The following is a 26,972-nucleotide window of genomic DNA, read 5'->3' on the forward strand; positions in this document are numbered from 1 at the left end:
CTGGCGACCCTGTGGTCTGTCCCGCGAGCCCACCAGAACGCGCTTCACACACCCGGCGCGCACAATAGCGGGTGCGCGCACGCGGTGGTCGGTATAAAACCGAAGCGCCAGGTTCTCTCAAAGCTCTACGCGAAACCGGCGTTAAGGCGCGTGCCACACTCGAGCTCAGTGACTAAAACGGTAAGATCCCAAATTACATCTCACGGAGCTCATGGCACAATTAAACATCTATTATGGCCTACTTTACAAACATCATATGGCCACATTAAGTGAGTGGTTTATGATTCATATAAATCAGTTGTACTACATTTTATTACTAAAATAGCTACTTTAGTATATATCTATTATTATTAAAGTAACTTTTTCACATCTTTAAGAATGATAAAGAACAGTTTACCTTGATTTGTTTTGTTCATTACTAACATTTAAGGGGTATTTATTTGACTTCATTTAAAAATTTGCAACTAATATCATTGATAAGTTTTATGGTCTTTTTTAATGTTTTTTTTTTTTTTTAGATAAAGATGTATAGGTTCACACGATCCACCATGATGATGCCCATGATGAACTATGGCATGGGAATGGCCCCTTTCTTCAAGGTAAAATGCCATTAAACACACACACACACACACACACACACACACACAAATGTTATTAATGAAACAGAACAATAGAGTATGGTTTCACCTTAACCTGGCATACAAACTAAATTTTTATTTAAGTAATTATTTTTAAGGAACTTTTCCATGTATATCACAAGAAAACACTTTAATTAATTAAAAATCACACCACACACTTAACCTGTATGCTTTTACTGTGCTAGGTGACTGTATTTGAGCAGGAACACTTCCAGGGAAAATGTCAGGAATTCACTTCAGAATGCTGCAACATCCAGGAGTGTGGCTTCGACAACATCCGTTCTATTCGCGTTGAGAGTGGCGCGTGAGTTACAGAATGTGTGCTTCCATACAGTATGCTCTGGGAGCTTTCAGCCAGCAGTGTTTGCCCATGTTTGACTGGATGTTCTCTCTCTCAATAGCTGGGTGGGTTATGAGCACCACGACTTCCAGGGACAGCAGTTCATCCTGGAGAGAGGAGAGTATCCTCACTGGGATGCCTACAGTGGAAACCTGTCCTACCATGTGGAGAGACTCATGTCTTTTAGACCTGTTTACTGTGCTGTGAGTTATTCATTTCCTTTCATATACTAGAAATCGTAAAGGAATACAGTATTTTGTGCTGGCTAATATGTAATATTTATTCAACAAGTGAAGTCTCCATAACAAGATTTTAAGAAAAAAAAGCAAGTTGCATTGGAGTGGTCATGGGATTTCAACATAGCAGCCCTAATAGGTCAATAGTTGAGATTAGCTATATACTTAGTAATATATGTTAAGGTAGATGCCACATTTGACACTGTCTACATGTTCACCATCTCACAATAAAACTTTTTACAACCAGCAGCCTCTGGTTGTAAAAAATGCAGAGATTTAAATTCCTGAAAAAACTGCATAAACTTTCACAGGTAAGAATGTGGTGGTTTGTGTATCTAATATGTATTAACTCAGTATTACAGCTTTTAAATGTAATATTAGTGAACAATTACATCTTGTTTTGTGTTAGTTTACCAAAATAATCTGCTGAAGTCTATTGCAGATATAGATATTCATACAGAGTTGCAGACTACCTGCTCTCGATTGTTTACAGACTGGATGTGCTCGTTCCAATATGGCGGATGGCTTGCGTATAGCAGCCCATAAAAATATAGGCATCTACCTAAACATATATATGGTATATATTGCTTTATGCATGCATACTCTATGTATTCAGGTAACATTTGATATTCTTAATGGATAGTATACTGGTAGATATTTTGTATATGTGTTTTATCTTTCGGTTAATATGTCTATTTAGCTTTATTTTTATTTCAGTACTATAATTAGTAATTTTGGTATTTTTACTTATTTAATTTCAGTTAGCTGCAGAGGCAAAATTTTAGTTTTAAGTTTTTTTTAAATCTTTATTTCAAATATTCTTCTATTTCAGCTTTAATTTAATTAACATAAATGTTTTTAAAAGTTTTAGTTAACAACAACAGCACTGATGTAATCTCTCGAATATGTGGATATTTAGGGTTAATCTCTCTCGCTCTCCCCTCAGTCCCACCAGAGCAGTCGCATGACCATCTTCGAGAGGGAGAACTTCCTGGGCCGCAGTGTGGAGCTGTGTGATGACTACCCCTCTCTGCAGGCCATGGGATGGTGTGGTCCTGAAGTGGGCTCCATGCATGTGCAGTGTGGCGCGTGAGTCTCTTCTCTGTATTTTAATGTTCTCCTTTTGGCACAGAAGTACCTAACACTCGTTTCTCCATCTATGTGTGTAGTTTTGTGTGTTACGAGTTCCCAGGATACAGGGGAAGGCAGTACATCATGGAGTGTGAGAGGCACAGCGGAGACTTTCAGCACTGGAGAAACTGGGGTTCCCACAGCCAGACCCCTCAGATCCAGTCCATCCGCAGAATCCAGCACTAAGAGCTCAGGCTCACCGGGGGACACTTCACTGATCACCCTGCCGCCCGACAAACACACTTTACACATACACACACTCACACTGTTTTTCCTAATGAGTGTCTTTTTATTGCTAGGAACACACATATCTACACGGCACACATACCATCATATATTACATGAGGGTGCCAAACATGTTTCTGACTATGACTAATGTCAGGTGCTAAACAACACCCTCCCGAGGTGCTCAACACAACCAATGCAAACCGAAGCTAAGTTAGGCTGAGAGCTCAGAACAAAAACATCAGACAAATAAATACTTAATAAATAAATTTGTGTTCACTTCAGCGACTTGGTTCTGTGCAGTTATTGTGTGTCAGGATGTGGTATACAGTGTACACAGAGTACATTCATTTCATTGGAACCAATCCATAATCCAATGTATTAAAAATAATGACATTTAATGACTAGTTTAAGATATATATTACACATGAATTTTTTCTTAAATTCATAATAAACCACTGCTGATACTTCTAATTAAAGCAAACCTGATGAGTTTCTCATATGTTCATGTTGAAATCTGTGCAATTTTTGTTTGGTTATTGTTATAAAACATAGAAAGAAATAGAGAAGCTGTGAATCTTCGTTGATTCAAAGTCAGCTTTACAGAAAATCACTGTTAATATTTTTTATATCTTCATTCCTTATCTACATTTAGTTGAGCGATAATAAAGTTAATATTTTCCATCAATACATCCAATCAAGCAGTTCAGATTTGCTATATAATATATATACCTTTATGTCAGTGTACAGGATGTTCTTATACGTCCAACTTTTAATATATAACTGATAATATAGTTCACAAGTAACCATTTTTATAAACATTAACAAATATTAATAAATGGTGTGAAACACATTGCTCATTGTTAGTGCATGTTATCTTATGCATTAACTCATTTTAGCAAATGAGACCTTATTGTAAAGTGTTACCCAAGATTATTTTTTAGCGAGTTTTGCTATTTCCCTTTGAAAATGCAGATCCCCATATCTGAACACAAGAACCACCAAGGTTGGATCCATGTCTTTTAATTCTGAACATGGCTACAAAAGATGGCAAATGACAAGAAAACTCAGTGTGCATTAACAGTCGTCTAACTAATTATGATAAGACACGATTGTGACACAAATAAACAACTTTAACATTCAGAACTCAAATTTATAAAAATTTCTGATGCCTGAAACTGAAGCCACCAAAGTCGAAAGAGCAAATACTGCCAACGGTCACACATGTGAACTCTTTGTTGAATTATACACAGGGAAAAGGTACTTTGAAAAGCATTTCAAATATGCACCAACACACATGAAGAACTCTGAAGCTAAACAGTAACAGAAATTACTACATGCTTAATTAGATCCTAAACTTATCACATCAATCTCGTCGTCTTCATCACTGTCCCCCTCCTCGGTGCTGAGCACAACATCGGCAGTGATTGGCAGCACAGGGAAGGACTCAGACAAAGAACTAGAGACCTCCACAACATCAACATCCTCATCCTCTTCTGAACTGGCTACTGACCCTTGTGTGTTTCTAAGTTTCTCTAGCGGTGTGGTGGGGACTAGTGCATGTGACACAAAAGGCATGTCGGTCGTGTTTTTAAGCATGAGGCCTTCTGTGCTGCATCTTTGCAAAGGAGAATCATTGAGAGAGAGAGCAGTCTCAAATCTTCCATTGCTGTAGCTGTCCTCCATCAGCCTCTCTCCTTTTGACATGGTGCCACCTGTGAATGAACAATAGTTACAACAGAGAAGTATTAATAAAAGCTGATCGTAATTTTCATGTTACTGCTAATAAAAAATAAATGACCAATATCTAATTGTTAGTCTGTTAAATCTATACTTTCTTGTCTAAATACAAAAATCAATTATCTAAATAGTCAGGGTTGTCACAGTTAACTAAAGCTTAAGATTTTGGTTAATCAAAATATAGCTGAAATAAAAGATATATATATATATATATATATTAGATGAAAAGCAACATCTTGAAATAAAGCAAGTTTAAGTACTAAAATAAATAAAGGTAAAACTGAAATAAAGATAGACAAATTTACAAAAGGTACACAGAAAAATTTATTTTAATTAAAAAAAAGAAAAAAATAAATAAAATAAAAAATAAATATATATAAATATTAAATATACCCGCTACAAGGCATAAAACTTTTATATATTAAAAGTTGGATGTAAAGATTACAAAAGTTATTTTTGTTTTTTAAAGGTGTTTTAAGTGAACACTAGATGGCAGCAAAGGTAATCTACAATACCAATTAAATATCCAAATCTCTAATACTGGCAAAGAATTGAAATATTTTGCGCTCTTACCATCAGCTGAAGGCAGATTCTGCTGAAGAAGAATGTTCTTTTGATTGGCAGCCTCCTTCATCCTCCCACTTGTTTCCTCATCTTTTTGGTTTATTCTGCTATTATTGTGCCCCTCATCCCTGATTCTAGCATTCTTCTCTTTATTCTCAGTCATGTTCACCTCAGCTCCAGGTACTTGTGCATTTGTCAAGCTCTCCTTTACTTTCTGTTTTTTCACAGTCCACATTGTGTTTTCTTCTCCTTTTCGCTCTTCCTCTCTTTTCTGCTGATTTCCCAAGATCTTTTTCATTATCTCAAAAGCAGAAAGAGCTGGACGGGTCCCAGTGGATTTGTTCGTTGTGTCTGATTGCTTGGGTCGTGAACTCTCTGTAATGCATTGCACCTTTAACGTACTTCCTTCTAGAAGAGATTTAGTCGTGTCTCTTTTAGGACGTCCCACTTGTTTCTGTTTAACAAGACTGGACTCTGTGTGAGCATGCAACTCCGAAGATTTTGACCGATCCAAAGTCTTCTCTAATATCTTTGTTGTTTGTGTGGCATTCTTCACGTTGTGGCCACTAACTGGGTTTATGACTTTCCTTAAAGCACTCGTAACACTGCAGCTTGAGTCAGCTGTGCTGCCGCTGCACTTTTCTTCACTATGCAGCCTGCTAGTTTTCTTTCTCTTTTTCTTCTTTGGTAGCGAAGCCTTTACCCTCATCTTCTCTAACTGTTCTTTTTTCCGTTTTTTCTTGTGTTTGGCTAGAAGCTCGTCTCTCCTAGGCAGTTCTTCAAAAACATCCAGCTTCCTCTTCCTACTCTGGCTTCTGGTCATCCTGCCATATTTCAGCCTCTGTTCACTGTGCTGTCCTGTTGATTTCTCCATTTCCACACCTGACACCTGCCAAAAACATGATGGCTTCTGTGGTCTACGGGCAGATGATCCTCGTGGTCCGTTCTTGGATAATGAGGCTTTTGATCCCTGTGTTGTTGTGGTCATAGAAGTGGCATGTGCATTTGATGTGCGTGTGTGGACTGTGAAATTCTGTGAGGACTGTCCACAGGTCTGGGTTCCATCTGTTATGTTGGGCACCATCCCATCTTGAACGTCCGAATCGCATACACTAACGTGTTGCTCAAACGTTCTCAGAAAACTATCAAGTATGTCAGACAGCTCACCTTCAGACTGTGGCTGGGTTATACCCAGATCCGCGAGCTTAACTGAGGACTGTGTTCTTGGATGATCCATGTTGGAATCTACAGTTGCAGTAGTCGTTATTCCATTTTGATTGTTGGGAATAAATGGGAGCTGCGCGATGACGTCATCTATAAGCCAGTCCATTGGCTGAGTGAGGCAGCTCTGATTGGCTGCTGGGAGAGCGGCGGTGTGCATCAGGGATGGAGCTGAAGGGTTCATGGTTTTTTGATCAGGGGGTGAAATTCCACTGAAATTTTGGGAAACATCTGGTTCGGGCAAGGGATGTTTGCGGGGGCGACCTCTTCGCCCTCTTCGAGGTGGAGCTGTTTCCTGCAGAAGAAAAGAGTGTTGCAATTCAGAGAACTGCTTAGTTGCCTTTATAATTTAATTTATTTAAAATAGTTGTTTTCCATTTTATTATATTATCAAATATTAATTTATTCCTATGATGCCAAAGCTGAATTTCTAACAGCCTTTACTTCAGTCTTTAGTGTCACAAGATCCTTCAGAAATCATTTGGTGCTCATGTAACATGTCTCATTATTATCAGTGCTGAAAACAATTGTGCTACTTAATATTTTTGTGAAAATTTTGTGAGCATTTATTAATATAAATCTTTTGTAACATTATAAATGTCCTTTTTGTTCAATTTAATCACTCTTTCTGACACCAAACTTATAAATGCTAGTTTATTTTTTATATTTTCAATATTTCTTTGTCCTGTACATGTCATGCATCAGTGCATTCATTTTCTGACATTGCAGGAGTTCAGAACGAGACCTTTTAGTATCACTTAATGGACTTTTCCATTTTGAGAGGACGTATTCCAAGTTAAAGCATGTTTTAATGTTTTATCCAAAGCAACACTTCTTAAGCTCACCCCCCCCCCAACCAAAAAAAAAAGATCAAGGAAAATTAAATCGCTCATATGACCCATTTAAATCATTATTTAAAACTAAAGTAAAATAACAAAAAACTTAGATTTTTTTTTAATGTCACACCTCCTCATCTGAAGATGTGGTGAGACACCTACCTGTCGCACTGGTTCTACCAATCTGCCTCTGCTCCCTTTCTGTCTCTGCCTGGGTCTCCCCCTTGATGATGACCTGCCTCTCTCTCCTTCCTCTTTCGTCGCTCCTCTGCCTTGTCGTCTCCGTTTAAGCCTCTCGTGATTCTTGAACATTTGTCTGGTGTTTAGCATGCTGCCAGTTCTACCCCCACCTTGCCCCATCCAGCCCGACCTCGCCACTCGTCCACACCTATTCATGTTTTGCTCTCTTTTACAAATACTCAACCCTTCTCCCTTCAGAGCAAATCCTCCGCGTGCCCCAGCCCTACGCACCCTCATCGCCCTTCCCTCAGTTTTGAAGTCGCCTCTCATTCCTCTCTGACTCTGATCCCTCTGTACTGCACCCTGTGCAATGTTGGTGTCAAGAAAGTAATTGATATAACCTGGGATATTGTTCTCAAACCGTGCAAACGCTTCTAAAACACACCCCTCACCCTCTGAAACACGCCCCAAAGCTGGCTGGCCTTCATTGGACAGTGTCTCAACATTTGTACTATGGGAAGGGTAGGGGTGAGGTGGCAGTGGGGTTGGAGGCTGTTGGTATGAAGCTGAAGGGGGACATTCGTAGACCTGGGGCAAGCAGGGTGGTCCACTTGCTGTGGGATATATAGCGGTTTCAGGGACCACATCCATGACTTGAAAGGAAGGCATGTTCTCTGGATTAACCTGGACGTTTTGTAGTGTGGCCAGGGTGATATCAGAGCCATCCGTGTACGTGCAGAGCCCCTGATCGGTCCTCCATGATGACGTGCCAATCAAATGAACACTTTCAATGGTCTCTTTGGGGTTTTGACTTTCAGAAGGGACAGTTTCAGTTTGACACTCTCTCTCCGCCACCTCTTTCACGCACTCCGTCTGTGTGTTTCGCTCAGTTCCGGGCCTCTTTGCTACTTGCTGAGGTATGTCGATGCCTAGTTTGCAGGCTGCCGACAGGACTTCCTCTTTGTCCTCGTTCAGCTGACCTGAGTACAGCAGACTGACCAGACTGAGCAGCGTACAGGCCTCCACAGCTTGGACTTCAATCAGTCTCCTCTGTCCACTCCGGGGGGATGGCATGGCTGACAGAGCCCCACAGAGCCAAGGACTGAAGGCAGACAACACACAGCTGTGCACAGGCACAGACACATCTAGGGGAGGAGAAAGTACAGTAAACATAATGGAAGATGGAGAAAGACTGATTAATGAGCAGAGGACGGACTTTCTATGTCAAACCTCGGGTCTGCAGCACAATGTCACAGAACTCTGCCCTGCTCTGCTGTTTTTGGAGCTCTTTCACCAGAAGCGTCTCGAACGTCAACATCTGTGACAAACGAAGACATACTCAGACATGCTCAGAAACAAATGTAAAGCATTGTCAAATGTGAAAAGCTATAAAAAAAAAATTTAATGCTGCCGTTTTTCCGTGCAGCTGTGCAGACAACAGACACCTGTTATGGGTCGGGACCGTGCACGCGGATCTTCATGCACTCGCATTGAAATTATAAATATATAATTGTGTTTTAAATCAACAACAAAATCGTGCCATGCTTGATACTGAAACCAGTCAAGCCAAAACAGTCTTAGCGAGTAAAAACTAACTTCTGACCTTTTGTCGTTATGACATGAGAAAATTCAATGACGGCTGTCGTTTATCCAATTTTGTCTCTCCTGTTTGTGTCGAAATCACTGGATTGTAAGTATGGTCGCACGTGCATCGCTACAAACTCGTGGAGCTCTACAGGTTTGCGCAAATTACCGCGCAGCACTGGCTCGAGCATTTCCACAGTGACTGTCTGATTGTCCGAGTATGTGGGAAAGCGACATACTCTTTCATTAATATCAGCACGTGATTTTTTTTTTTTTTTTTTTTTGCGTCCGTGTGAGAGTGTCAACATTTTTAATTGCGGCAAACCCTTTTTAAAATGACTTAAAGGAAATGTTAGAAGCGCTTGAGTGTGTGTTCTGAGTGGCTGCTATGTGGATGTTTACAGTACTTGTGACAGAGAGGAGAGTTCTGGGCACGTATTCAGAAAACTTTATCTTACCACTAAGAGTTCTCCTAAAAATGTTTTCCTCTTAAAACCTATTCACAAAGCTGCTGAGACAAACTTTTAATAAACAAGGAATAGAGAGAAGTCTTAAGCTAAGAGTAAGTGCGGGGTTACTAACTATGCCCAAAGTGATTGGCTGATAGTCTCTGTCAGAGATTTATTCATATCAATATTAGAGTAAAGATAGAGTAAAGATAAATGTTTAAAAATAAAATTTTTGCCACATTCAAATAAAGATTTTAAAATGCAGGCTAAGTGTAGTTAATTAAACATGTATGTGTTCAGCTAATTGTCAACCTTTTACATGTATGCTTCTCATAATTAGTGAATATGCATATAACCAGCCTTTTAATTAACAGAGTAGAATAATCATGGCTTATAGTAAAACATTCAAACGTAAAAGAAAACCAAACTGGATGCAAGAACAGCTGTTACTTCTTGTTACGAAAACAAGGACAAAATCAAAGGAAAATTTACGTTTTCGTTCCGAGGCAGATTGCTGGCAACAGCCATTTTAGGATAGTTTGTGGCTTGGTGTTAGTGATTTAGGAGTCTTTTTCACAATCGTTTCACAGATTTAGGGTCTACTTTTAGCGCTAAAATGCTTTGTGAAATACATTTAGATAAAAAATTTAGGAATCCTTTTTTTTTTAGATGTTCTCCTAAATCAGCGAGTAAAGAGCTACTTTTAGCCTTAAAATGTTTTGAGAATACGGGCCATGTATCATTATTATTTAAATATGTATCTTTTTAATTTATTATGGAAAATTTGTGAAATATTATTGAGGCAGATTTTCTGAAATAATGAAACAGCAAAAAACAACACACTGACAATTGAAAACCATAGCGCGCCAATAAAAATGTTTTAGCAAATCACGTGGGCCGAGACATCGCGAGATTTCGGAAATTCACACAGAGGTCGCGAGGTCGACTCAGCTGACCAACCTCTCGTGCGTTATTACCACAGTCTACGGTTCCCTATCATAGGTCACTTCGATGCTGCGGTGACGTCACCACGTATGGGAACACCTCCGGTGTGACGAATGTCTGAAGCCCTATACCATCCCGCCAATCCTATTGGCCAAATGGCGCATAGCACCACCCTACGCATGCGCACGCATGATATACCTGGGTGCAGCGCGCCATTTCGCTCAGATTTCATTCCTTCAGGAATAGCGAATCTTCTGTGCCCTATCATCTCGCGTTCTCCAGCGATTTTCTTCGAGCAGTGTTTAACTCCTCTTTCGCGGACGCGATGAGTCAACGAAAGGTAAGAGCCGTATATGGGTTTATCACAGGGAGGCACTCATGAGAGATTCGTTTGCAGCCTCTCTTATGTTCTCTCTGTGATAGCCTACGGCTATGGTAAAATAAGAAAAGTATCCGCGCTCTGGAGTCTATTTCTTCAGTCGCCTCGCGTCTAACCCCCACCGTTCGCTTCTGCGGTCGCCGAGGCCCCGCACGAGGTGTTGGTTAGGGGCGATATGTGCGGCTTGACTATGAACACAGTGATGCACTGGAGTTTCCACTTGCTCGCTCTCCCCTACTCGAGCGCGTTGATCAGAGCAGTTTTGCTTTATACTATGTTGTCTAACCGCAGCTTCTACTCAGAGTAGGCTCTGACCTGCATAAGCGGTTCTCTCCCTCCGAGCGGACAGGAGAAACGCGCTTCCCCTTCCTCAGTGTGCTACATGGCGGACTGCTATTATATAGCGATGCCGTTTGACTACCTCTCTAGCCGAACGGATCGCGCCAAACTCCGCCGCGACCTAGTCTCGTCTAGACGTATCGAGTCGTGTCTATTTCGGCAAATTTTATTCTCTTATTAAGACGGTTCTTTACGAGAAGCCTCTCGTTCTTTCCCCACACTCTAACATTGACCGTCTCGCAGCACAAGCACTTCGAGCGTCACTGAACTGAGCTGTTATTTGAGCGCCCCTCAGACACTGCACAATTCAGTCTTCAGAGTTTGAGGGACGGCACAAGAGACTGGCGAATTTGGCCAGTTTATGACGGCTCACACAGCTGCCGCGTTCTCGCTAGCGGCGTGGCCCTATGTTTATCTTGTTGGATTAAATCCTGCCGTGGACACGCTTCAGGATTATACACAACGAAACACAGCGAGTTTGACGCATGCATTTCCTTCTATGTTTGCCGGGGTCTGTGCCCTCCACTGAAGAGTGCTGTTGGACTGCTAATGCACATCCAACCCTCTCACTGCAGCCCCCACGCTCTAACATTGACTGTCTCGCAGCACATGCACTTCGAGCGTCACTGAACTGAGCTGTTATTTGAGCGCCCCCTCAGACACTCTGCACTATTCAGCCTTCAGAGTCTGAGGGACGCCACAAGAGGCTGGCAAATATGGCCAGTTTATGACGGCTCACACAGCTGCCGCGTTCTCGCTTGCGGCGTGGCCTAATGTTTTCTTGTTGGATTAAATCCTGCCGTGAACACGCTTCAGGATTATATACAACGAAACGCAGCGAGTTTGACGCATGCGCTTTGCTTCATGTTTGCCAGGGTCTGTGCCCTCCACTAGAGAGTGCTGTTGGACTGCTAATGCACATCCAACCCTTTCACTGCAGTCCCCACGCTCTAACATTGACTGTCTCGCAGCTAAGGCACCTCGAGCATCATTGGATTGAGCTATCATTTGAGCGCCCCCTCAGACACTCTGCACAATCCAGCCTTCAGAGTCTGAGGGACGCCACGAGAGACTGGCGAATATGGCCAGTTATGACGGCTCACACAGCTGCCGCGTTCTCGTCAGCGGCGTGGCCTAATGTTATCTTGTTGGATTAAATCCTGCCGTGAACACGCTTCAGGATTATACACAACGAAACGCGGCGAGTTTGACACTTGCGCTTTCCTTCTATGTTTGCCAGGGTCTGTGCCCTCCACTAGAGAGTGCTGTTGGACTGCTAATGCACATCCAACCCTCTCACTGCAGTCCCCACGCTCTAACATTGACTGTCTCGCAGCAAAGCCACCTCGAGCATCATTGGATTGAGCTATCATTTGAGCGCCCCCTCAGACACTCTGCACAATCCAGCCTTCAGAGTTTGAGGGACGGCACAAAAGGCTGGCAGAGATGGCCAGTTTATGACTGCTCATACAGCCGCCACGTTCTCGCAATGGCGACGTGGCCCGATTTTTATCTTGGTGAATTTAATCCTGCCGTGGATACGCTTCAGGATTATACACAACGAAACGCAGCAAGTTTACGCATGCGCTTTACTTCATGTTCGCCAGGGACTGTGCCCTCCACTAGAGAGTGCTGTTGGACCGCTAATGCGCATCCAACACTCTCACTGCAGTCCCTACGCTCTAACATTGACTGTCTCGCAGCAAACAGCGCTTCGAGCAGCATTGGATCGGGCTGTGACGCCAGGCGTAATAATAAATAATAATCCCTCAGACACTGCGCAATCCAGCTTTCAGATCTTGAGGGGCGATTCAAGGGTCTTACACAGACGACCCGTTTATGACGGCTCGCACAGCCGCCGTTTTAGTTAGCGGCAGAGCCTGATGTTCAATTTGTTGGTCTAATTCCTGCCGTGGACACGTTCAGGAATATACACAACGGGACGCAATAGCTCTTATGCATACACTTCCCCTGTGCACGAATGCCGCAGGCTTTTCCGTGCACGGACATTATGTGTATGACAGCGTTGCAGAAAGCGGAAATTTGAGACTGCTAGTATCGTTTTGGGTCGCGTGGAACGCTTGCCCGGCATTTCTCAATGGGTGTTACGCACAATTGTCACGGATACACCAATTCGTTTTTTAGAGGCCCGCCTCTTTCCGCTGAATTCTTTCCACGGTGGTAGACTGATGGTAATAGCAGTGTTGTGACAGGAGATGTCAACTCTGCTGAGCAAAGGGGCTATAGAAGTCGTAGACCCCGTACTTCTCAATGCATGGATGTAGCTCTGGCCCCGTTGCGGCTCCAGGGCGTCCGTCTGTTAACCACTTGGATTCCACAGCGGCATTCCCCGTAATTTGTCTGGGGTTACTTCACATGCGCCCTTTTCAGTGGAAAAGTGGGCGGTAAGACGAAATATTTCACCCCGTTGTCTTCCGCATCCGACGATTTCGGTGACACGGAGTTGTGTGATGTCATTAAAGCTATGGATGCCAACCGAGTTTCTCCTACCGGGGTTCGGCTGGGGATTTGAGCTTTCCCAGAGACCGTCACGACGGATGCGTCTTTGACCGGTTGGGGAGCTGTTTGTCAAGGGCTACCAGCCCATGGAGTGTGGACAGCTGCACAACGCAGTTGGTATATAACCGGTTGGAATTACTGGCAGTTTTCTGGCTCTCCAGTAATTCGCGAATCTGCTGATCGGCCGTCTTGTGCTGCTCAGATCAGACAGCACAGCGTTTGTCTCATACCTGAATCATTAGGAAGGATTACGCTCTCGCCCCCTGTGCAGGCTGGCGAGACATGTTCTTCTCTGGTCTCAGAGAAAATTTCTGTCGATCCGAGTTGTTCATGTCCCCGGACGTTTGAACTTCGGAGCAGATATGCTATCCAGACGGGCTCTGGAACAGGGAGAATGGAGATTACACCTCCAGACGGTGAATCTTTTATGGCGGATATTCGGCAAGCGAAAGTGGATTTATTCGCGTCAAACATGACTACGCATTGCCCGCTATGGTTCTCCCTATGCCCCCATCGCCCCTGGGCGTGGATGCATTAGCTCACAGCTGGCCCACGACCAGTCTGTATGCTTTTCCTCCGATTCGTTTGATCCCAGCGGTATTATGCAGAATACGGTGGGATAGAGTGGATCAGCTGCTGCTGGTGGCTCCGCGATGGCACACGCAGCCGTGGTTTGCGGATCTGATCAGTCTGCTAGCGGGCTCTCCTTGGAGATTCCCCTCAGACAGGATTTATTATCACAAGCACAGGGGCTGATTTGGCACCCGAGGCCGGATCTGTGGAAACTGTGGGCGTGGCCATTGAGCGGAGTGCATTAGTATGTCCCAGTCTTTCTGTTGAAACCACTGAGACTATATTGAATTCTAGAGCAGCTTCTACGAGACGCTTATATGCTTTCAAGTGGAGACTGATTACAGCCTGGTGTGGCAATCGTAATGTGGATCCAGTTTACTGCCCAGTGGCTTCAGTGCTGGAGTTCCTCCAGGATTGTTTTTCGGATGACATAACACCAGCCACTTTTAGGTTTACGTGGCAGCCATTTCAGCTTACCACGAATACATAGGCGGTGCCTCTATGAGGTGTCATCCACTAGTTTCTCGTTTCGTACAGCGTGCGCGACGGCTGAGGCCTTTCCGCCCTGTGCGAGTTCCTTCATGGGGTTTATCCATTGTGTTGCTAGGTTTATCAGGGCATCCGTTTGAGCCCTTGGAGACCGTATCGGATAAATTCTTGACACTGAAGACACTTCTTCTCATGGCTTTATCCTCCCTCAAGAGAGTTGGGGATTTACAGGCTCTTTCTGTTTCATCCTCATGCATGGAATTTGCACCGGGCTCTGTGAAGGTGCTGCTGCGGCCCAGGCCTAACTATGTTCCTAAGGTCGCATCTAACCTCTTTCGCTTTCAGCAAGTGTTCCTGGAAGCTTTTTCACCTGCTGAGGCTGGATCAGAAGATCTAAGTCTTTGCCCTGTGAGAGCTTTAAAGACTTATGTGGATCGTACAGCCCCTTGGCGTGAATCTGACCAGCTGTTTGTCTGTCTTGGACATAAAAGTAAGGGCCATGCGGTTCCAAAACAGCGCATGTCCCATTGGCTGGTGGAGGCAATTTCTTTGGCCTATGAGGCGCGCGGACTCGCTTCGCCCTTAGAAATTAAGGCTCATTCCACTTGAGCTGTGGCTTCTTTTCAAGCTTTTCTCAGTGGATCTTCTATGAATGATATCTGTGCTGCGGCAGGATGGTCCTCACCGAGCACTTTTATCAAGTCCTACAGTCTGGATGTGAGGATGGCTCCTGGCTCCCGGGTTCTCTCCGCTTGAGCAGATGCTTCCTCGGATCTCAGTTATCAGGTACGTCAGGCGTTTTGGTATATCGTTCCCATACGTGGTGACGTCACCGCAGCATCGAAGTGACCTATGATAGGGAACATCTCGGTTACGTATGTAACCTTGGTTCCCTGAATAGGGAACGAGATGCTGCGGTTCTGGCCGTTCCGTACCTTGATAACTTCTTCATCTTCAGTCATGAAATCTGAGCGAAATGGCGCGCTGCACCCAGGTATATCATGCGTGCGCATGCGTAGGGTGGTGCTATGCGCCATTTGGCCAATAGGATTGGCGGGATGGTATAGGGCTTCAGACATTCGTCACACCGGAGGTGTTCCCATACGTGGTGACGTCACCGCAGCATCTCGTTCCCTATTCAGGGAACCAAGGTTACATACGTAACCGAGATGTTATTACGGAGGGAAGCGCGTGCGCCTCAAACTGGGAAAATAACGCCAATTTTTACCTTCTCACGAAACGTGACACTCAACAATATATTGCAGGTATTAATACATTGCATATTACATTGATGGTAATGTAAATATGCGCAGAAGTTGCGGGTATTTCAGGGCTGTCAGTGGATGCTGTCAGTGGCTGTGTGAAGAGTTAGCTTGTCGGCTACATTGTTAGCTCCTCTGGGTAACGTACTGGAGAGTGTTCTAGATTATCCCGATTTAATTCCCCTTCAATTAATAGGGTACTTTACTACTACATGATGGACCATTATTCTGCTTTTATTTACGTATCATGAATAAAAAAAGCTGGCGACGCTTTACAGGTGTGACGTACAGTAATATATTTGCAAGTCTGGGATTGTTGCCGGTTGATTTTCAGATGTCATGTCTAGATAGTCAGGATTTACGTTGACAAAAGTTCTGCTTTGAGTGGACATTATGAATGTATTTCTACTGATTTGTAGTAGTACCTTGGTGAAACAATACATGTTTTTTTTCTCAACAAATTGTTGTTCGAAAGCTTCATGTTTAGATAAGCATAATTAATAAGCATAGTGCTAGTAAGAGCTAATGTGCTTGTGTTTTGCCCACCCGCACACCTGGCAAACTACAAAATGACTAACTGCTTAAGAACTGTTTCAGGGTTTAAAAAGACTAACTGAAGTCACTTTGTCCCTTTCTTCGACCCTAGAGTTAATAAGTCCGTTTGCATGTATATGTGATGTGTATGTTCTGGGTGCAAGCTTATTTTTATTTCTCTCAAGAAATAGAGCCTGGTAATATTTGAAAGATGGCAGACACAGAGCAAAGGAGTCCACCTCCTCAGCCTCAGACTGGACCTATGGTAAGTGCAATGACTTTTTAGGTTTGATAAGCTTCTTTTAAGTGCTAAACAATGACCTAATGATATATGTTTCCTGAGAACTTTTGTTCTCAGGAAATTGTTGTTCTTTTATTTTTGTTCTTTTTATGCCATTGCATTGTTTGGAGCATAAGAAACAAATGGAGAAAAAAACATATTTGAAGATTTATTATTGTTATTTTTAATTCTATGTCCTTTGTAGAGGACACCAGGGGGGTATTCCAGAAAGCAGGTTATGTGACATACCCGGGTATGTTTAAGGGTATGTAAGCGGACAACCTCAACTTTCGGTTCCAAAAATGGAGGTTACTTTCAGGGTATGTTAGTTGTCATAGCAACTCACTCTCTGAACTTAACCTGGTCCGGAGCAGCTTCTGTTCCAGGGTAAGTTCACTTCAGCAAGCCTTCAGATAGCGCACAACATTATATAATATTACAATATGTAATAAAGCTTATTATATATACAGAAAAAAATACAAATAAAAGAATATATATTTGATATGTTAATGATGAAGCGCTAATATAAGTAATAAATAAGGTAGTATATTATTCTAAATTGATCATTTCTTTTATTGGCATATATAAGAGTTATCTGTATAAATTTTAAAACACTATGACAAGGTAATGTTTAACTTACCAACAAACAATATAATTCACATTCTCAAGGATTAAAGCAAGCTATGATGACTTTCACCTTGATATTGCCACCTTGAGGCCAGCCTAAAAAGATGCTGAAAGAGCCCATTTCATTACTCGCGGTGTTCAGGGCTCACGCAGAGAAAGGTGTCTTAAAATACTCGAACATCGAATTTGATTATTTTTGCTCTTGTGCCGACAAATACATACAAAATATGTCAAAATATCCACCTTGGAAATTATGCTCGAAAAAACTGTCAGTTATTTCTTAAGTGAAAGTAAACAGTTGAGGAAAAAAATGGGATGTGTATTATATTGGATGCGTTCATGGTCTCTTAAAGTGACTGCGCCTAATTTAGCTATTGGCTGCTGTAATTTTAATACAAGAAAATGAAAATCACAAACCAAAAATTATTCACACACCAGATATAATTTTATATATATATATATATATATATATATATATATATATATATATATATATATATATATATATATATATATATATAGCAAAACTGTAATAATGTGAGAAATGTTGAAGGTGTCTGAATAAATGTAGGTTTCATTGTATATTTCATTTTTACATCGAAGACTATCCAGTGCTATTTTACATTTAATTATTGGGTTTCTGTACCTTGATACCTACAAACTTGAAAAAAAATTAACCATTATGTAAATAGCACAAATAAATAAAAATAAACAAACATACTATTTAAACAATTTCAAACAGGGCCCACTGGTACAACCAGGCGTAAGGTTGTTTGCACCTTGTGCAATGTGGAATTAGTTTACAGCTTTTTCAAGCACTTTGTGATGCATTTTGGAAACAGGAGATGAGCCCCTTTTCTAATGCTTCACCTAGCTTGATAAACCCCTTCTCAAATACTCACTGTTTGTCAGTTTTATTTGGGTTACACACATATTCTGAATGCCTTCGGCAGAATTCGAATGAGCCATTTTAATATAGATTAATCTAGATTAATTTCAAGATCACAGTGAGATTAATCTAGATTAAAAAAAATTATCTATGCCCACCACTAATATTTACATTTATGCATTTTATCCACAGTGACTTACTTTTCAGGCTATTTTTCTTTTAACCAGTACATACACATGATATGCATGAAATATACATGAAAAGGCATGTATAGGCAAACAAAGTTGTATTTTTTCATTCACCAATTAGTTTTTAGGTTTCAGGCTATTTTTAACTAAACTTTATACAAAGATGTACATTTTATAAAAGGTATGTTATGATAGAATGATTCGATATAAGAAATATTAATAATAACGATTCACTCACTTCACGATGTGGTACGATTTAACAAAATTAATTTAAGACAAATTATAAATGAAAATGTGTCCTTTTATTATTGCTTGGACAAAGTTCTGCACATTTCTTTGTGAAATTGAAATGTCTTATAAAAAAACTAAATTGAAATTTTAAAACAAACCCCAAATCTAATCAAAAATTAAATTCAAAAATCTAATAATATATCAAAAATCTCTTTTCATATAAACAAAGGCTTTGCCTTTTCATTCAAAATTAGAGGCAATCACTGCATTTGAATCACAATCCAAACAAAGATACTGTGTTAATGTGTAGTGAAATTATGAAAAAGATTATCCTGCCTAGAGTGTTTATTTTGGGGCAAAAATATCTCAAGGTCCCCCAAACACAACGAGCTCCAAACACTTTCTTTTAAAATTAATATCAGGAGTCCTTTTATAGTATTAGGTTCTATACTAGGTTAGCATCTCAACCGATTTGAATTGTCACATTAGGGTTGGGCAATTTTGCAAAAAAGTCAAATCTCAAATTTTCTCTTTTTTTAAAGATTTGAAATTAGTCAACTTGAAAATGTAACTACATGATTCAAGTTACTTTTTCTTTATTAACCCTCTAGTTCTAATTCTATTCCAAGTGCAACACACATGAAGTTGTCAACATGATTTAAATATTAAACAAATCACTTGTTCAATATCTTTGAAGAAAAGATGCAAAAACTGCATGTACAAACTTGTCTTTGACATAATATGTGTTAAGAAATAATACGGGGAAAATTATTTTAGAAAATCTCAAAAGTCAAGGTATTCCACTGCCTACGTTGCATCTTTGTCGACACAAAAGCGCATTCTGTGAACTTAGCCTATGGTAATGGCAGTGGTTTTCATCTCCAGTCCTCGCGCCCCCCGCTCTGCATATGTTATATGTTTCTCTTATCACTTCAGACATTTGTTCTATTTGACTGTAAGTGCCCTGCGAAGTGGATATCACCAGATATTCACCATGATTATTCCAGTTCAAAGCCTATGGTTGTGTCCCAGGATGTATATATAATATATACATGTATGTGTGTGTGTGTGTGTATATAGTTTTTTATCTTTTGTTGTTTTTATATTTTCTTTATTTCAGAATGTTCGTTATAACCTTGACTCATGATCATATTAATGTATTGCAGCAATTCCTCTTGAGTAATAAGCTGGAAACGGCTATGTGGCTGTCACGGCTGTTCACCGTCTACTGCTCCATAATGTTCATTCTGCCACTGCTTGGGTGAGTCATGTTCTTTTACAAGGCACGTTCATGAGCTTTTTTACCTTTCTGTTTTGTTCAAAAACTGGGTGCAACTTTTGTGTTAAGGTTGGTTGGCACATTGGTTTCCATTTGCCAAAAATTGTCACTATGCAAAAAAAAAAAAACTAGAGATGCTCCGATCAATCGGCCGATTATCACATTTTATGACTCTATAAGTACTCCCTACACTTGGCCAATCTCACGAATCACGAAAAATTATTTGAAGCCACGGTCATGTCAACCCCGGTGTAGAAATTCTATGACGTTTCGAGAAAACAATGAAAAATTTGCTATTTGTTGTGTACGTCATCCCCCTGGAGCTGCTTCAGTGTACAACTGTTGGATATTTTTCTTACATTAAAATAAAGTAATATGCAGCCTAATTTTCATTTTTGGGTGAACTAAAAATGAATGTTTAAAATGGATTTTATCTGGCATGTTTCAGAAGACGTCTCAATTTCAAGGAAAACTTTTAGTTTCAAATTTCAACACAAACTTGAACACAAAAGTTGTAACAATTTGCCTTTCCAAAACACATCTCTGTGTTGAAATCTTTCATGCACATTCGTTACCCTAATTGAGAAAAAGTCAGTTTAACCAGTATTTCAAGCAATTTGAAAATTCAGTGTGGGTCAGATTGACGCCAGCACAATAGAAGTTAACGATTGTGTATTTTGTGCCATCACTAGAGATGCTCATTTCGATTAATTTTCCCGACCGACAACCGCCGGTCCTCAATCGATTATTAACCGTTAACTGATAATATTATAATATTGAATTGGCATTAAATACAAATAAAATTGACATGTATCTGTGACCCTTTAAAAAAATTTTTTATCAAAGGGTTTATTGTAACGTGCAAAGTGCAAACAGCAGCATACAGAACAGATCAACAACAGAACCTGGATTCAGTTTAAATGTCCACGCACCTGCAGCATTTCTGACAGTGAGAGAAAAATAGAATAAAATAATACAAATAAAAAACAAAATAGGCCTACAATAAGTATATTTTTTAAACTTAAATAATTAACAAATAAAGATGACAAAAAGAAAACACTGAATCCGTTTGAACGAAGCTTTCAAAAACCGGAATTTGTTTTCGTTAGACTAAGATTTTCCGTTAAATAAAAAAAGCAGCCCTACCTCAACAACTTGTCTAATTTTTATTTAAAAAAAGCAACATATCAGCGTGATGTAGGGTCAGTCTGGAGCGCAACCTGTTGACCGTTAGACCCGCGGTCTCCGATGGGACAGATGTACCGGGAATACACAGGTAACACCTCGCTAGAGTGGCCAGCCACGGGAAGCGCCTTTCATTTGCTTTCCACCAGTCAAGAGGATTAATATCCAGAGGAGGAGGATCGTCTCTCATGTAGATGTCAACCTCTGCTTCTGGATAATCTGCAGGCATGTGTCACGGGTGTGGTTGCGCGTGCCGACGCGCTCCGTGAGTTAATAAATATAAGCTATATAGTAGGCTATTTTATTTTTAAACCATGCAGCAAACATCAAAAAAAAAAGAACCTTAAAAAACGTTTTAAACCGTTTAACTGATAGTATTATTCGGTCAAAATTTTTACTTTCGGTTAACGGTTAAACGGTTAATATGAGCATCCCTAGCCATCACATTAGTATGTTGAGGACTATTTAGGGAAGTAAGGAAGGACACGTCCATACTCACAGATTTTAATTTTTTTTTAAGTGAATGATTGGAAGAAGAATAATTGTTTTTTTTCTTGTCCAGGCCTCAAGCAGCTAATAACTTCTATCAGAGAGCATTGCTGGCAAACGCCTTGACCAGCGCTCTGCGTTTGCACCAGAGACTTCCTCACTTTCAGCTGAGCAGAGCCTTCCTGGCCCAGGCCTTACAGGAGGACAGCTGCCACTATCTCCTCTACTCCCTCATCCTAGTCAACTCCCACCCTATCACAAGTATCCTTTCTCAAAGACCCCTTCATTTAGAAAAATCTTGAGGGGGGGGGATTTTGTTGTGTTATGGCATTATATTGTCTTTATGCAGCCTTGACTTTTGTTCTCAGTGAGCATTTTTCCAGTGTTTCTCTTCTCACTTCTCCACGCCACCACCTACACTAAAAAAGTCCTAGATGTAAGTCTCTCCCCTTCTCATTTATATCGCTCAGATGTGTATTTGCCATAAATCCATCCTGAATTTTGTCTCTGTTTCATCTGCTTTCAGACCATAGGTCCAGACAGTCTTATGTTTGTGAGGAACTTTTTGAACAAGCTCACAGCCAATCAGCAGAACATCCTAAAGTTTATTGCTTGCAATGAGATCTTCTTGATGCCAGCTACAGTCTTCATGCTCTTCAGGTCAGGACTGACGTTCAGCTGTTTTGTCCAGTGTAAAATCTTTTTTTCAACCCTGTAAATCCTGAAATATGAAACAATAGAAGGGATGTACCGATGCACCTTGAGGCAGTTAAACACTGATACAAATGTGACGATTCAAGTCAGCTGAGATGTTAAAGGAGTTTTATGTAGCATTAACACAGAGTGGTTGAACTAGGTATTGCAGTCCAAATTCAAAATATTGGAGCGGGTTTTTCCATCCGGCCCCTCCTGAACTTAAACCAGGCAACACATCTGTAATATGGTTTCTTACACGTGAAAAAAAAAAAACAGGGTTTGGCTAATGTATGTTTCTGTTGATGGATGCATTCTGGCTTCCCAGTACATTACAACAACAGCAATGAGAGAACAAGGGGGAAAAAAAAGGGAAAGAAAAAAAACCTGGACAAACCATTCACTCTTATTCAATGCGAATGCCCTTATGCTGGAATAGGAGCAGTCATTCTGAACCTGGGTGCTGATAGCGCGCATACAGGTGAGACCTGAACGGCACAATATGATATTGATATGTGTTTAAACAAAACCCATATAAGCTTTTCCAGTTTAAACATTTAAGACGATGTGAGCAGTGAGAAGATTTGTGCGTGCGTTCATCCAAAGCATGCAATTCATGCAATTCTGCATCTCAGAACAAGCTCAAATATTACGCTTTGTCTAAATATTGTGTTTGAATGGACAAATTCACACAAAAATTTTAATAATGCCCATCTTGATAAGTATCCTATAGCACAGTGCACTGATACAGTACGTTATTCAAGCTATTCAATCAGCTGAACGTACTGTATCGAACATCAGAAACAAAGAAATCACTCACTTCTCTTGATTTGAATAGCTTTTGTAACTTTGTTAAAGATTAATCTTTAATTTCTACAGTCAAATATGCAATACTGTTTTCCATTTGGTTACTTTATTTAATTTCTGTACCTTAAAACTAATGGTAGACTAAACAAAAAAAATCCATGAAAATCACTGTTTATTTTATTTGTAACTTTACTATATTGTTTTTATTTGTGCTGTTGCTTGTAGTTAGATAGAACTTTCTTATTTTCTTTATTTTTATATGAAAGTATAGTGACCGAACTGTACCGAAACCATGACCATTAAACCGTTATACAAACCAAACCGTGAAAAAGTTTCACCGTTCCACCCCTAGTGTTGACGTAACTGTAGAATTCAAATGGATTCGATACGTTTTGTGGTCTGTACAGCCTCACGCATGATCCTAACCATGATATCATGTCTCTAGACCGGAGCAGTCTGTCTGTACTGCTGCGATTCACATCACACAAAGACTTTCTTTGGCCCATGAGAAAGCATATTTACACTGTCTTTATCGTTTCCTATCCCCTATATAGTGCACTACGTGCCATTCAGCATACAGAAAATACTACATCTGTGAACAAGTGACCGATTTCAGCTTCAGCGTCTATTTATAGTGTGGGGGGCGGGACACTTCAGATTCTAGAGAGCATTTGATTGGACAGAAAATCTGATGAGAAACTATATACTGATGAGTCTATATTGCCGTAAGTGAGAGACCGTAAGTTTTGAATGCTTATATCTTCTAAATGCAAATTTGGTCATCGTTTTGGAGCACACTAGCTTATACATAAATGTAAGGCTGAAATATTCATACTAAAAGCCGAAAAACTATTATTTTAATTTCATGGAGCCTTGAAGCGCAGCACTGCTTTGTTTACACCGGTAACCAGGGCAACGCTGTTCCATAAGCAAACAGCAATTTTAAATGGAAAGAGCACAGGTGAAGTCTTTACTTTGGGGTTTATTTAGTTTTATTATTTTACATATTTCAGTTGCACAAAGAAGTTATATAAAGTAATACAAGTAATATAAGTTGACAACTTTTCATTTATAATTTGTCTTCGATCTCATTTTGTTTAGAAAAAAAGTGAAAAAAGTCATATCGTGAAATCAGTTTTGTGCATCATATTTCATTGTGAGCTGATTGATTTGTTACATCCTTAAAGGCTTAGTTCACCGAAAAATGAAAATTGTCATAACAACCCTCATGTCGTTCCAAACCAGTTCATCTTCAGAACACAGTGTAAGATATTTTAGATTTAGTCCGAGAGCTCTCAGTCCCTCCATTGCAGCTGTGTGTACGGTATACTGTCCATGTCCAGAAAGGTAAGAAAAACATCATCAAAGTAGTCCATGTGACATCAGAGGGTCAGTTAGAATTTTTTGAAGCATCGAAAATATATTTAGGTACAAAAATAACAAAAATTACGACTTTATTCAGCATTCTCTTCTCTTATGGGTCTGTTGTGAGCGCGTTCATACATCAACTGTCATAGCAGTCGTGCTCAGACCCGGAAGAGAAGACAATGTTGAATAAAGTCGTAATATATGGACAGTATACTGTACATACATTTTCAATGGAGGGACAGAAAGCTCTCAAACTAAATCTAAAATATCTTAAACTGTGTTTCCAAGATGAACGGAGGTCTTACTTGTTTGGAACGAGATATGGGTGAGTTATTAATGACATAATTTTCATTTTCGGTGAACTAACCCATTAAATAATAAAAGCAAAGACAAAAGAATACCCAATACATGTCACTCCTGGGGAAAAATGCAACACTCAAAAGCCGCACCTTTTAAGTGAAAAAGCCAGTCGCTTATCAGTAAAGTCAGCTGCAGTTGTCATTAGAAGAACCAGTTGCTATAGAAACAATCAGCATCTTTGAGACATGCGCTCAAGACTGCGAATGTGCAATGGCTGGTCGAGCCTGAAAAAGACACTTTTTTTTTAACACTGTGTAAAAAAAAAAAAAAACATTTGATACAGTTGTTGTCAGATTTCATTGGTGATTTCAAATATGAAATTTAATCTTAAGCTTGGGCATTTCAAAGAGATAAGAGTTGCACTTGCATGCCCGAGAAGCGTTTCAAAGATGGCCTCCAAGTCCGAAAAATATAGTCAAATCTAAAAATAAAATAAAAACCATTACTTGTACTTCTAACATAAAATGCATAAAAATATCACTTGTCAATCTCCCTTAGTCTTAGTGAGATTATATTTAAATGCTTAGTTTTCTGATCAAAGCTCTGTACTTTTGATTGTTAGGACAAACCTATAATTCAGTACAATACAATGATGTTTGAGAGATTTACAAATAAACTTTCCTCAAAATTCTGATTTTTCACATTTATTATTCACATTTTAGCATGGATGGTTAGGTAAACCTAAACCACTTTCATCCAGTAAGTGTTCGTCTGGAAATAATAACTAACAACATAAAAGTTCTTATATTTCACTTCACAAAAATCATTTAAGATTTCAAAGCAAAAAAAAAAAAGTAGGGATTTTCAGCAAAATTCTAATAATTTAGCCATAGAAATGTATGTATCAAATATGATACAGTAGGCTTTATAGGGTTAATAAAGTAGTATTAGTTTGGTGCTGGTAAAAACCGTGATAAAAGCCATGCTATGTTTCTTGTAATAAGATGACGATGTGTGCTTTTGTGATTCGCAGTGGTCAGGGCAGCTTGCTTCAGCCATTCATCTACTACAGGTTTCTCACTCTGCGCTATTCCTCAAGACGTAACCCATACTGTCGGTAAGAATCTTGTATCTTATGTACACACAGAGTAGTATTATATGAACATTTGCACATTTTACCCAGAATATGGGGATCTGCATGTTGTTCTCATTCCATGACAAATTAATTATTAGAGACCGTTGGAAGCTCAGCAGTTTGTAAATGTATACTACAATTATATGTTGTGTGTGTGTGATCTGAGCCCAGTATCATTGTTTACAGTCTTACTCTGATGTTTGTGTTTTTGTCCTGTCAGGACTCTGTTCACGGAGCTGAGGATTTTACTGGAGCATTTTGTGATGAAGCCCAGCTGTCCGGCCTTCTTCAGGAGGATGTGCCTCAACAGCATTGCCTTTATTAGCCGCCTTGCTCCCACCGGTGTCTAACATCCACAAACTACTACACACAGTTCACAGATTGGGACGGTTTCAAGATTGACTTACAAACAAGATGGCCAGGTCTCATAACTCCGAGGTGGAGGTCCTCTTCTGCATGGAGGACTGCGCTGCGTATGTTTGCAGAGACTATCAATCTGACAGACTACATCCAAAAACAAAACAGCAAGATGATGTATCTCTGTGGACAGTTGTCCGCTAAGGGGGTAGAACCGTTTATAGGTCTTTAGAGCTTTTATATTCATGTTGATTTTCAGGGGGTAGAGAGGAGCCCTTGAGATGTTTAATCTTAACTGCTAGGGTAAATTGGTAGAGCTCTTACTAGCTTGTCTTTCTAATGAAATAATACCATACTGAGAAATCACATTTCAGCTGTCGGTAGGCTTGTTTGCTCTCTTGTTTGCTCTCTTGTTTGATTCCATTTTTTTTTATGTCCTTGCCAAGATTTTTTTGTTTTGTTGTTGTTGTACTGGATTACCTTGAAAATCTTAATGTACCTTGCTCTGAGCCTTTCCCAGTAGTTGACAATGATCTGAATGCCATGAGTTCAGGACTTTTCATATATAACTTGATGCCTTTTTCATGTGAACAGATGATTTGGGCTTTGTCAAATATTCTGTAATTCTCATCGATTACATAGAGCCCTATATTCAACTGTTCTTTGCCTTCTATGTGATTTATGTTCAGGGCATGTTGTAACTGAATTTCAGAGTATTTCAATTATTTGCTTGTTATATTTATTGCATCTGTTCAGAACTATGGTCTGTGTAAATTAATAAAATGTGTTAAACTGTATCTACCCCTTGTTGTGGTCTTAGATTTTAAAGCTCTTAACAGTTTTGCTGAACGTTGAACTGATATGTTGCACTAATAATATAAAACACCAAGACAACTGTAAGTGATTTAAAAAAAGTTTTTTTCTCCTATACCAAATGTTAATGTTCTGGCAATAGTTTA

The 26,972-nt window shown here is 40.1% G+C and overlaps 3 protein-coding genes across 6 annotated transcripts; 2 read left to right on the plus strand and 1 right to left on the minus strand.

Moving 5' to 3' along the window:
* The first annotated feature begins 98 nt into the window (after positions 1 to 98).
* cryba1l1 (crystallin, beta A1, like 1) lies at positions 99 to 3,031 on the plus strand. The gene is made up of 6 exons (XM_052615249.1): positions 99 to 180; positions 519 to 599; positions 824 to 942; positions 1,040 to 1,181; positions 2,161 to 2,303; positions 2,384 to 3,031. Exons 2-6 carry the CDS (start codon positions 525 to 527, stop codon positions 2,529 to 2,531), a joined length of 627 nt encoding a protein of 208 aa, XP_052471209.1. The 5' UTR covers positions 99 to 180; positions 519 to 524; the 3' UTR covers positions 2,532 to 3,031.
* Positions 3,032 to 3,577: 546 nt separating this feature from the next.
* Positions 3,578 to 8,878, minus strand: LOC128027546 (uncharacterized). 2 transcript variants are annotated; one of them, XM_052615250.1, is made up of 5 exons: positions 8,715 to 8,878; positions 8,342 to 8,429; positions 7,094 to 8,256; positions 4,884 to 6,390; positions 3,578 to 4,285 (listed from the first exon to the last, which is right to left on the minus strand). In XM_052615250.1, the coding sequence occupies exons 2-5, from the start codon at positions 8,427 to 8,429 to the stop codon at positions 3,912 to 3,914; spliced, it is 3,132 nt and encodes a 1,043-aa protein (XP_052471210.1). In that variant the 5' UTR covers positions 8,715 to 8,878; the 3' UTR covers positions 3,578 to 3,911. The 2 variants fall into 2 exon arrangements, with proteins under 2 accessions (XP_052471210.1, XP_052471211.1); XM_052615251.1 differs by lacking the exon at positions 8,715 to 8,878 and adding an exon at positions 8,557 to 8,667.
* Positions 8,650 to 26,810, plus strand: tmem33 (transmembrane protein 33). 3 transcript variants are annotated; one of them, XM_052615254.1, is made up of 8 exons: positions 8,650 to 8,801; positions 16,371 to 16,450; positions 19,567 to 19,661; positions 21,427 to 21,614; positions 21,722 to 21,789; positions 21,880 to 22,013; positions 25,555 to 25,638; positions 25,877 to 26,810. In XM_052615254.1, the coding sequence occupies exons 2-8, from the start codon at positions 16,397 to 16,399 to the stop codon at positions 26,004 to 26,006; spliced, it is 753 nt and encodes a 250-aa protein (XP_052471214.1). In that variant the 5' UTR covers positions 8,650 to 8,801; positions 16,371 to 16,396; the 3' UTR covers positions 26,007 to 26,810. The 3 variants fall into 3 exon arrangements, with proteins under 3 accessions (XP_052471214.1, XP_052471215.1, XP_052471213.1); XM_052615255.1 differs by lacking the exon at positions 8,650 to 8,801 and adding an exon at positions 10,203 to 10,429; XM_052615253.1 differs by lacking the exon at positions 8,650 to 8,801 and adding an exon at positions 15,512 to 15,654.
* Positions 26,811 to 26,972: the final 162 nt, after the last annotated feature.

The sequence above is a fragment of the Carassius gibelio genome, chromosome A14, assembly GCF_023724105.1.
Source record: "Carassius gibelio isolate Cgi1373 ecotype wild population from Czech Republic chromosome A14, carGib1.2-hapl.c, whole genome shotgun sequence".
Classification (NCBI taxonomy): domain Eukaryota; kingdom Metazoa; phylum Chordata; class Actinopteri; order Cypriniformes; family Cyprinidae; genus Carassius; species Carassius gibelio.

What these genes read in the sequence shown, in the direction of transcription:
- LOC128027546 (XM_052615250.1), bottom strand. Translation starts at nt 8,429, where the DNA reads ATGTTGACGTTCGAGACGCTTCTGGTGAAAGAGCTCCAAAAACAGCAG. An exon ending in CATTGTGCTGCAGACCCGAG is followed by an intron (nt 8,257 to 8,341) that starts GTTTGACATAGA and finishes CTCCTCCCCTAG; the next exon opens with ATGTGTCTGTGCCTGTGCAC. An exon ending in GAATCTGCCTTCAGCTGATG is followed by an intron (nt 4,286 to 4,883) that starts GTAAGAGCGCAA and finishes GTTCATTCACAG; the next exon opens with GTGGCACCATGTCAAAAGGA.
- tmem33 (XM_052615254.1), top strand. Translation starts at nt 16,397, where the DNA reads ATGGCAGACACAGAGCAAAGGAGTCCACCTCCTCAGCCTCAGACTGGA. An exon ending in ACACTAAAAAAGTCCTAGAT is followed by an intron (nt 21,790 to 21,879) that starts GTAAGTCTCTCC and finishes ATCTGCTTTCAG; the next exon opens with ACCATAGGTCCAGACAGTCT. An exon ending in AGACGTAACCCATACTGTCG is followed by an intron (nt 25,639 to 25,876) that starts GTAAGAATCTTG and finishes TTGTCCTGTCAG; the next exon opens with GACTCTGTTCACGGAGCTGA.
- cryba1l1 (XM_052615249.1), top strand. Translation starts at nt 525, where the DNA reads ATGTATAGGTTCACACGATCCACCATGATGATGCCCATGATGAACTAT. An exon ending in GAATGGCCCCTTTCTTCAAG is followed by an intron (nt 600 to 823) that starts GTAAAATGCCAT and finishes TTACTGTGCTAG; the next exon opens with GTGACTGTATTTGAGCAGGA. An exon ending in ATGCATGTGCAGTGTGGCGC is followed by an intron (nt 2,304 to 2,383) that starts GTGAGTCTCTTC and finishes CTATGTGTGTAG; the next exon opens with TTTTGTGTGTTACGAGTTCC.